Source organism: Cynara cardunculus (assembly GCF_001531365.2).
Source record: "Cynara cardunculus var. scolymus isolate 2C chromosome LG 14, CcrdV1, whole genome shotgun sequence".
Taxonomy (NCBI): domain Eukaryota; kingdom Viridiplantae; phylum Streptophyta; class Magnoliopsida; order Asterales; family Asteraceae; genus Cynara; species Cynara cardunculus.
This window is the reverse complement of record NC_037541.1, coordinates 5572844-5584498: the sequence shown is the minus strand read 5'-3', so window position 1 is coordinate 5584498 and position 11655 is coordinate 5572844. Positions and strand designations below refer to the sequence as shown.

At 35.9% G+C, this 11655-nt stretch overlaps 1 protein-coding gene across 1 annotated transcript; it reads right to left on the bottom strand.

Moving 5' to 3' along the window:
* Positions 1-9444: 9444 nt before the first annotated feature.
* Positions 9445-11159, bottom strand: LOC112526537 (costunolide synthase). Its single transcript, XM_025136861.1, has 2 exons — positions 10277-11159; positions 9445-10176 (listed from the first exon to the last, which is right to left on the bottom strand). The coding sequence occupies exons 1-2, from the start codon at positions 11144-11146 to the stop codon at positions 9562-9564; spliced, it is 1485 nt and encodes a 494-aa protein (XP_024992629.1). The 5' UTR covers positions 11147-11159; the 3' UTR covers positions 9445-9561.
* Between the last annotated feature and the right edge of the window lie 496 nt (positions 11160-11655).

Sequence of the window (11655 nt, the reverse complement as noted above, 5' to 3'; positions counted from 1 at the left end):
AACCGAATCTTGAAGGATTAAAGGTGTTTGGATGTGTCGCGTATGAAAGGATTGTTTCAAAACATCTAAAGAAGCTAGACGATAGATCGAGACCATTGGTTTATTTTGGGAAGGAACCGGGTTCGGGTGGTGTTCGCTTATTTAACCCAAAAGAAAATAAAATCATTATAAGTTGCAATGTTTCTTATAATGAAAAAATGGCATGGAATTGGGATAAAGAAGAAAAGGAATTGCGTGACGACAGTAAGAAAAGTGAATCTGGCACATTTGTAATACCATGGCTTGCGACAAATGAGCCTGTTCCCCCAAACCAACAACAACCGAAGATGCACAACCCACTGCCACGCCACATCAACCCCTCGTAGCAAGCCCAGCTGCAACGAGCCCACAATCAGCAACGAGCCCAGCAGCGGAAGCCCCAACCTCAACAGAATCAGAGTCGAACAGCGATCACGAGTCCGACGTGCATAGCGAGTTTGAACATAACCCGGTACGACGTTCCAATCGTGTCTCGGTTTTGTCTATCTGTTTACACGACTACGAACTAAACATGTACGAATTGATGTTAACCTGTGACGAGGAGCCAAGGAACTTTAAAGAAGCCTTTATGAAACCCGAATGGCTTAAGGCGATGACAAGCGAGATCGAGTCAATCGAAAAAAAACAAAACTTGGAAGCTAGTGCCTCTACCCAAGCATGCCAAACCAATCGGACTAAAGTGGTTATTTAAAGTCAAAAGAAATACGGACGGATCAATCTCGCGGTACAAAGCGCGGGTCGTAGCAAAAGGCTATGTACAAGAATACGACATTGATTTTGATGAAGTCTTCGCGCCAGTAGCACGACTCGAGACAATACGATTATTGATTACTCTTGCGGTCGGGAAAGGATGGAAGATTTACCACTTAGATGTGAAGACAGCCTTCTTACACGATGAATTGAAAGAAGAAGTGTACGTGAGTCAACCCGAGGGTTTCGAAAAGGCGGGAGAGCAAGGAAAAGTTTACAAGTTAGCAAAAGCCTTGTATGGCTTACGACAAGCTCCAAGGGCATGGAATATAAAACTTGATGGCATCTTACGAGGAATGGACTTTAAACGATGATTGCACGAATCGGCAGTATATAAAAAGGTTTCGAGAGGTGAATACATCATTGTGGCTGTGTACGTGGATGATTTATTCGTAACGGGAACGTGTCATGAAATAACAAGCCAGTTCAAAAGCATGATGTCTTCAAATTTTGAAATGTCGGATCTTGGCTTGTTGACTTATTACTTGGGCATTGAAGTTTCTCAAGAAAATGATTGTGTAACAATCAAACAAGCGAACTATGCTATGAAAATCTTGAAAGAGGCGGGCATGGAAGAATGTAATCCTACACAATGTCCAATGGAACTGGGACTAAAATTATCGAAAGTGAAGGATAAACCAGAAGTTGAAGCCACTCATTATCGGAGGGTAGTAGGGTGCTTACGCTACCTCCTTCACACTCGTCCGGACTTAGCTTACTTGGTCGGGGTAGTTAGTCGTTATATGCAAAGTCCGAGAGAATCTCATGCGTGCGCGGTCAAGCAAATCCTTCGATACCTTCGCGGTACAATTTCTCTTGGAATTAGATACGAGAGATTCGATGAGTTAAAACTTCTGGGTTATAGTGACAGCAGTCATAATGTAGACGCAGATGATGGTCGGAGCACTACAAGTCACATTTTCTTTCTTGGTAAATCCCCCATCTTGTGGTGTTCACAAAAGCAAGATATCGTGGCCTTATCTTCATGTGAAGCCGAATTCATGGCAGCTACATTGGCAGCATGTCAAGCAGTTTGGCTAAGGGAGTTACTCGCGGAGGTAACCGGATTAAAGAAGCAAAAGGTGTTGATTCGTATAGACAACATGTCGACGATTGCATTATCTAAAAATATGGTGTTTCACGGAAGGAGCAAACACATTCACACTCATTACACTACATTCGAGAGCGTGTGGAAAATGAGCAAGTTGAAGTCGAACACGTGGCGGGAAATAGTCAAGTAGCGGATCCCCTAACGAAGGCCTTAGCACGAGTCAGGTTCGGTGAAATGAGAACGTTGCTTGGTGTGTGTGAATTGCCGCTTCAACCATTCAGGGGGTGATTGTTGGCGAATGGTTGGATCGTCCATGGGCTATATGCCACGGGCCGACCCTTGGAGTTTAATCCAAGGAAACCTAATATATGGAAAGTTCCCTAATTCTGCATTATATGGAAAGTTTCCTAATTTTGCGTTATATGGAAAGTTTCCTAATTATGCGGTTTGGTGATAGAATATGAATTGTAATCCAATACGTCTTCTTGTCTATATATAGCGATTCTGATGTATAGATTTAAAGAGAGGACAATTGTTAGAGTTTTGTGAAACCGAATTTCTCTAATACTAATCAACGCGTTTATTGGTTGAATATTCGTTCGTAATGTTGCTTACGTTTCACCGTGACTGGATTATAAGAGACCCCTACATATGATGGTATCCTCCCACCTCTATTGCCTCTTCCACCTCTATTGGCTCTTCTTGTTGTAGTCGGTTTTGGAATGTGAGTCAATCGTGTTTACAATACAAAGCTTATTTAGAAACTGATCATCAACTGTTTTATTTAAGTTGAATATATCATCCTCGTCTTCAAGGTCTAAAGATAAAGAATCTGACATATGTTCACTTGAATTATCGTGTATTTCATAGCTCGGATTATCACTATAATCACCATCGCAATCAGATGTCATTCTGTAACAAGAATAACAATTTCATCACAATTCACCGATGAAAACAAAACCTATCATACTCTAGAAAGGATGACACAAAATGATGTTACAAATTCACAAATGAAAAGAAAATATAAAACACTTAGGGGCCATTTATTAAAACACTTAGGCTCTGTTTGTTTTTACAAAAAAAAAGCTCTTAATACCTTCTGAAGTTTGAATCGGTCAGACCTTAGCGTATTAAGGGTGTTTATTTTTTTTCTTCAATTAAGAGCTTAAAAGATATGAATAGGTCTGAATTATTTAGCGATAACCTAAACACTGAAAACCTCTTCTTTCATAATCGTCGCCTACCTCTGGTCTCTCTCAAGCTCTCGATCTCTCTCTTTCAACGCGTCTCTAGGTCTATCTCTTCAAGCTCTCGATCTCTCTCTGGTCACGTCTCTGGATTAACTACTATATATTCAGATTCATTCTTCTGTTAACCTTTTACTGTTAACACTTTCCTAATTGCTGCAGCATGTAGTATGGTAAACCATCAATCACTACATGTAACTATGGTAAACCACTATATGTTGAATACCCTTTGCTAATTGCTGCAGCATCATGACATGTAATTGTTGCAGCATTGCAGCAACCCTTTCCTAATTGTTGCAACATGTAACTATGGTAAACCATCAATCACTACATGTAACTATGGTAAACCATCAATCACTACTGTAACTATGGTAAACCACTATATGTTGAATACCGTTTCCTAATTGTTGCAGCATCATGACATGTAATTTGTTAATTTCTTACACCATTTCCTTGGAAAATAAACTTTGTGGAAATGTGGGGATCAAAACTTTACTTTCTCCAAATGAATCGACTTATTTGTAGTAATCTTGAAGCTAACTAAGACGATGATAGTAAGTTTTACTCACTCTCCCGGATTCGGACTCACATGTGTGTGACAAATACACAAATAATCAGTCCAGGACACCATCAAGAGAATTTGTTTACAATAATCAGTCCATGTCAACTCTAAACTTCAGAGGAATGGCCATTAAAATATGCAAGAAGCTATTGAGGATAGTAGTTTGGAGCAAACCTGATTAGACGAGCGAAGACAGGGGCGGCGACGAGGTGGTGCGGCGGCGATGTGGGCGAGGGAGACGATGGTGTGTGAGCATTAAGCGGCGAGAGGGAGAAGGAGACGGGAGGGAGGCGATGGTCACGATGGGTAGTCAGGTTACAAGTTTTTTTAGGTTTTTTTTTAATTAAATGTTTACCTTCTATTCAGGTTACCGGTTACATTTTAAAAGAATGATGATCTATTTAACATGTTTTAAAAATTCCAATGACTTATTTAACAGGTTCTAGAATGTCCAATGATTTATTTGTTTCAAAAAATTATCCAAGGACTTAATCGTTTCAAACAGTAAGGTCCATTATGTTTTTTTGGATTTTTTTTTAAGTTTAGGAATGTTATTATTAATAAGCGGGCTATGGATGTTACAAAGAGAAAAGGTTGTAATTGGTGAACGACTTTGATCCAAGAAATTAGTTGTGGGTAAAATCTTGGAGTTTATAAGTTGTGAAAATATGCATCACAAATCAATTGGGGTTCATTTGGAAATTAAACAAAATTTGATTAGAGAAGTATATTTTTGATAAAATTCCTGAGGGGTATTCTTTGGTAGTGTGAATATTTAAAAAGACATTGATTGAAGATCAGTCGTAAAAAAAACATCCGTTAGAAACCGTCGCAAAAGTCTATCAATAAGTCATCAGAAATTCATCGGAAATCACTCGAGAATTCATGTTTTCTTCCAAATGGTTTTTGTAAGATTTTAAGTCCATCAAAACGGTATCAAATGCCACAATTTATCCGGTAAATGTTAAACGTGTTAAGAATCATCGTCCACATTTACTGGGTAAGACTCTCGGTCCTTCGCCTTCACCCTTACCGGCTAAAATTGTTGGTATTTGTCATATTTATCCAGTAAGGTAATGTGATATGGTAAACTTTACCCGGATAAACGTTTGGTAAACGGCACAATAGCATACTTTATTGAAAATAAGTTTATAGGATCAAATTATAAAGCTTCCTATCTAAAAAGTGTTACAATAGTTTTATAGGACGCGTTTAGACATTTAACATGGTTTTTAGAACCCTTCTTAGATAAAATGTTGTATTTAGGACACTATTTGAAAAAAATGTCCTACAAACATAATATCATATAAAAAGATTGGTTTATAGGATCTTTTTCAAAAGTGTCCTATAAAATAGCTAAAACGATACTTAAAAAACACGTTCTAAAAACTTGTTAAAACACCTAAAAGCAGCCTATAAACCTTTTTTAGATAGCACACTTTATAATTTGCTCATATAAGCTTAATCCTATAAAATATGCTATTAAAACGCTTAAACACTTTAAATGTCCTATAACTCAATTTTATTGTAGTGGATGGAAATGGCCGTCAACAATAGGAGTCCCTCTTTTAATAGTGTTGTAGAGCTCGAACACGATGAACTAAAGTACGAGAGGAGAGACAAAAGATATATTTGAATAAGAATATGAAATTGTTGAGTATCGATAATTAAAGTCCAAGTACGTAATTTTGTTTTGAGCCTCTAAGAGTTCAATTGTCAAAATCAGGAACAGAATATGATTAAAGAGAAAACGACAAATTATAGAGGCAAATAAAAAATATATACTTTTATCTTCTAATAGAAATCATGGTGAGACCAAAGGGCCTTTGGCCTAGCGGTATGCAAGTCATTGGCCTTTTAGGAGGTCAAGGGTTCAAACCTCATCAAATATGAGAAGGATGTGTGAGTTTATTTGTTCTATTTGCCGTATATAAATATTATATACTTAAAAAAAAAGGTGAGACATAAATATGCTATAAATTAGGTTTCGCAGAGGTTGATAAAAGACACCAAACATGTAAAATTGAGGCCAAAAGTTTAAAGACCTTTGTTAGAATATCACATTTAATATGTTAAGAAACAACCCTGAAAAATAATAACTTACATTTTATTGTTATTTTGTTGGGAAATTAATTAGAATAACTATTTCTCACAGCTGCATGCCTCTTAGTCATTTTTCTCTCAAAATTACAAAAAAAAGTCATAGGTACGCAATTGGCAGGTCCGTAATTTACGAAGAGATCAAAGTGTAAAAAGGTGAAGTTTCTGAACCAGATCCATATTTACAAGGACCAAATATGTATATTAGTTAATAGGTCCACAACACACTCTCTCTCTCTCTTCCATATTCAATTATGGGAAGAAGATTCTCATAAGCAAATTCTAAGCATCAAACTAACTGGAGTTCATGCTTTTCTGCATGAGACAAAGGAAGCACAAATTGACTTACTCGGCGGGAAGGGAAATGAAAGACTTGTCCTCCCTCTCAAAAGAAGGTTATTTTCAACTATAGAAAAAGAAGAAGAAAAAAATATATATATACATATATATATATAATTAATAGGCTTTTTCGCTTCTTCGTCAAGCTTTCRAGCAGCTCTTTCAACTGCCGTCTCAGCAACTGATATAATTACAGATCTGGTTCATAAACTTCAGTCTTTTCTTACACATTGACCCCTCTTAAACTGTTGACCTGCCAAATACGGAACCTATGACTATTTTCGTAATTCTAGAAGAAAATAGTTAAGAAGTAAAATCCTATAATCAAAATGACTATTTAATTAATTTTTCTATTTAATTTATTTCATAAATTACCTAAATCATAAACTATGAAAGTCAATTAAGTGTTGTGATTATTTATTATGCTCTATTGTTTTTCTCTCTGTTTAGTTTGACCTTCAAATTATTGTAATTCTTTGTACAAATCTCTTATTAAACGACATTTAATATTGAAAAAATATTCTATTTTTAGCGTCAAATTCAAACAAAAATAGTATATAAATAAATATTCTTCCCTTAAATATAATTTGATGTTTTATTATTAATATCAACATCTTAATGCAAAATTTAATGTGTTTATGGAAAAGGTATTTTGTAAGAAATATATGATCTTTTTGCTATGTGAGAGGTGGGAGCACTCATGGGTTGGGTTGATCGGATTGAAGACATTTGAACAATACAATTTAATGTTTACGGTTTGAAATTTTTTAACCTAATTCTACCCAAACCAAAGTGCAACCCAACCTAACCCAAACTGTACGGGTTGGTCAGGTTAGTCGGGTTGATACTTTGGTACATTAAAATATTATTTTAACCTTGAATATGTTATTTCTCTATTCATAATTTCTTTTTCATCATCAACCATTTAATACAACATATATATATTTCTTATGTATATCACACAGTTAATTTTCTCAATTTATATATATATGTTCATAGTTACTGAACATATATACGAATGAGTTATATAGAAATGTGAATAAATTGAAAATATGTGTATATGAAAAGCGCACGTGATAGTGTGATTGTCTAATGTATATATTAATATAAATTCAACAATCATATTAAATCCAAGAAATAAAAGAATATCGGGTTCATCGGGTTGAGTTGGGTTGGGTTCAAATAATAGCAACTCAATATCAACCCAATACATAAGGTTTGAAAATTTTACAACTCGATTAGACATTGGGTTGTTTCAGGTTTCGTATTGGGTTGGATTGATCGGCTTGGTCGGATTTTTAAGCACCCTAGTGAGAGGTATGGAGTTAAAATCATTTGTAAAACAAGACTCGTCCTTTTTTTTTTTGTTGTGTGAGATGCTTGGAGTTGAAATTATTTGCAATTATGACCTTTTTTTTAGAGTTTTTTTTTTTTTTTTTTGAATAAAGAAGAAGGTGTTGGACACTAAACAAAAGAGGTTTACTGATAAAAAAATCCGTTGAAAAAAGCCATCACCGACGGCTACTGACGGTTCTCATGGTCGCCTGCATGAAGTCGGAATCGCTAGTAGTCGCTTTGTCACTACCGACAGGTTGGACAATCTGCCCGATGATGGTCTATACATCCATTTATGACATTGTCAATAATCCGCCAAAAATCATTTAAAAATTTCCGCATTTTCTAAAAGCCCGCTTTATTTAATAGTATGAATTAATGGCATTTATGAGAATAATTGAACAATAGTTGTGAGAGGAAGAAAGCCAACGATAGTTATTAAGGTGAGATGTACCAACATCATGAAAAAAAAATGCAATTTATCTTTTTTAATCCATGTTTTTTAACACATTTTTTAATCTAAAGAAGAATTAAATAAATGTATATTAATAATTAAAATAATAATATCACTGTAATAAATTTGGATTTGTAATATTTAAAAAAATGTCTAAATATTTTAATACACTACAAAATAACTGATTTTTACCGATAAAGCTAAAGGTCAGATATGTCGGTGATCCATCGGTGAAAGTCCATAGGAAGAAATGTTATGGGAAAAATTATTATATCCGTACGACCTCTGTATACTCTAGGAGAATATACATCCGTCAAGCTTCCGTTTCACAAGAACGAATTGAAGTTCGTCATCAGTTAGATTTTTATTTTTGAAATCTCGCTTCTTTTCTAAGCACACGTTGCAAAAAAACCATACACATCCTTGCAATTAATAAATAATAGATTAATGTGACATTATAACAAAATTGATTTTATATGACACTTAAAATGTAACATTGTCCTAAAAAAATACTTTATAGGACGAAAACAAAAAGCATCAGACCTAAAAGTGTTACAATATATATATATATATATATATATATATATATATAGGAAGCTCTTAAACGTTTTAATAAAAAAAGTTAGGTTTTAGAATAATGTGTCGTATTAACTATTTTACGACACTATTTGAAAAAGTATTTTATTAACAAAATGTCCTATAAAAAGACAAGTTTTTGGAGCATTTCTAAAAAATAACGAATATGACATTTTATTTTAAAAGCGTCTTAAAAAAACTTGTTATGATGTCTAAAAACATCCTACAAACCTATTATAATGTTTTCAGATAGAATGCTTTATAATTTTGTCGTATAAATCTAAATTCTATACAGTGCACTATGAGGATTAGGGATGCTCATGTGTTGGTTTGATCGGGTTGAAGTCATCATGAACAATCCAATCTAATGTTTGTGGTTTGAAAAATCTCGACCCTACTCAAACCAAAGTGCGACCCGATTCAACCCAATCCAAACCGTACGGATTGGTTGGGTTGATACTTTGGTACACCAAAATATTCTCTTAACCTTGAATATGTTATTTTCTCTAGTATACTCATAATTTATTTTTCACAATCAACAATTTGATACAACTATCTATACTTCCTAAATCTTAAGTATATCAATTTATTTAATTTTCTCAATTTACATATATATATATATATATATATATTCACAATTACTGAATATATATAAAGGAGTTATATAAAGATAGTGAATAAATAGAAAATATATGTATCTGAAGAGGGTATGCGATGATGTAATTGTTTAATGTACATATTAATATAAACTTAACAATCATATTAAATCCAAGAAATAAAATGATATCGAGTTTATCGGGTTGGGTTGAGTTCAAAGAAAATTAAAGTAACCCAATATAAACACAATATTTATGGTTCGAAAATTTTACAACTCAATTAAATATGAAATTATTTCGAGTTGAGTTATTTCGTGTTCGATTAATCACCGATGATTAGACAATGTACCGGCTAGTAAAAAGCCATTGATGTGAACTTTGTAGCACATAATTTTATAGCGAAATAATTCGAAAACATATTATTTCATATCCATAACAAAAACCACAAGCAAAGTCTGTGTACACGGAGACAACATGACCAATACCATAACAACGAAAAAACACACACCTTTTCACTTGGCTAACGACTTGGGGATGGCGACGAGTTTCAGATGATGTTTGAGCGATGTCGAAATCCCTGTGACTTCTGTGATATCAAGCTCATGGGGTTTCATTCCATTTGGAAGCTTCCAATCAAAATGATACAAGAAATTAGCAAGCGGGAATTCAACCATACTCAGCCCAAACGTAAGTCCAGGGCAAATTCTCCGGCCGGCACCGAACGGAATGAACTCGAAGTCTGCACCCATGTAACTCACTGGACTGTTTTCGAATCTTTCCGGGATGAAGCTTTCGGGGTTTTCCCAACTGTCGGGATCTGTTCCGCATGCCCAGGCGTTTACGATTATCTTAGTCTTGGCCGGAATGTCATATCCGTCGACGTTGCAATCCTGCCGGCATTCTCGGGGTACTAACAATGGCGTTGGAGCATGTAACCTTAGTGTTTCTTTTACTATCAGTTTGAGGTAATGCAAGCTTTGTAAATCGGTCTCTGTGATTACATCTCCCTTCACAACTGATCTAACTTCTGTTTGTGCTCTTTTCATCATCTCAGGGTTCCTTATGAGCTCTGTCATCGCCCATTCAAGTGTTGTTGAAGATGTATCAGTCCCAGCAGTCAACATATCCTGCATTCATCCCAAAATATGTAAGGTGTTTTGACATCCTGTGAACCCAGTTTTGTTGTAACAAAGTGAAAGCATTCAAAATATGGATACATAGAGATACCAGAATAACGGCTTTGACATCGTCATCTCTGATGTTGAAATCCAGGCCACCGGTCTCTTTGACCCTCAGGAGGACATCAACCAGATCTTCTTGCTCGTTGTTCTTTCTTCCTTCAGCTCTGTGTTCTTTCAAGATGTCGTTCATTATGCCATCAAGCTGTTTCTGCATCTTCAACCACTTGGCTTTCTTCCCTGAGATGACATTCAGAAACTGGAGACGAGGATAATACGACGCCAGATTGAAAGCACTCAAAGTTTTCAACACATCGTACAGCAGTTCGATCAGCTTAGCCTGGTCTTTGCAGCTATCTCCCAGGGTGGCTTTACAAATCACATTATTCACCATCTCTATCGTCATCTCCGTGAAGTTTATCGGTGTTCCAGATTTCGACTCGAGAACCTTACCTATACGACGAAGCTCCTCTTCTCGAATAGAGCTAAAAGATCGAACCTTTTTCGCACTCAGAAGCTCTAACGTACAAATCTTCTTCATTTGCCTCCAGTATTCACCGTACGGAGCCCACCCGATGTCCTGAGCTTTATAAAAGAATATTTGGGACGTCGTGGTGGTGGGTCTGTCAGCAAAACTGATATCGTTCGTCTTCATGATCTCACGAGCCAGTCGAGGTGTCGACACCACAACAGTCGAGACTTGGCCGAGCTGTAGGTGCATAATGGGTCCATATTTCCTGGCCAAGCTTCTAAGAACTCGATGTGGGGTTGGGGTTTTGAGTTGGTGGATGTTTCCGATGATGGGTAGCTTTGGTGGTCCTGGTGGCAAGTTTTTGGAAGTCTTTGGTGTTACCAGAGCCCAAAAGGCGAACAGAATTAGAGAAGTCACAAGGAAGGAGACGATGGTAAGAGGTTCCATGATTGCTGGTTGTGGTGCCTGGTTTGGTTGCCATGGGGGATCTCATATTTATAGTGGCACAACATTGATTAGTAGCAATCTTGTAGAAGAAACCCTACTATTTTATATATTTTTTTATTTGATTCACAGAACGCCATCTTCGGGTTTCAATTTTGCAGCAATAAGTGTTTTAAAAGTAGTATTAACTACAATCATTTTGATAAGATGACTAATGAAGGTTAGATGATGGTATACTTGGACAGTATAGATTTACTGCTATCACTATTATACAAAAAAATTACAGAGTTTCAAATGTCAGGTTGACCCAAATGTCACTACATCTGCAATATCCAGTTCCGTAATTTGTGAATCTGGCTAAACGACCATTTTTTTTAGGGAATCGACCCACATCCACAATTTTGCAGACGTGCCACTCTTAGGAAATTAGTTTCGTAGTTTCTCACCGAACAAGCAGTAGAAGAAGAATAGGGTTTTGATTGGTTGCTGAGATGTGGCACGTCCACAATATT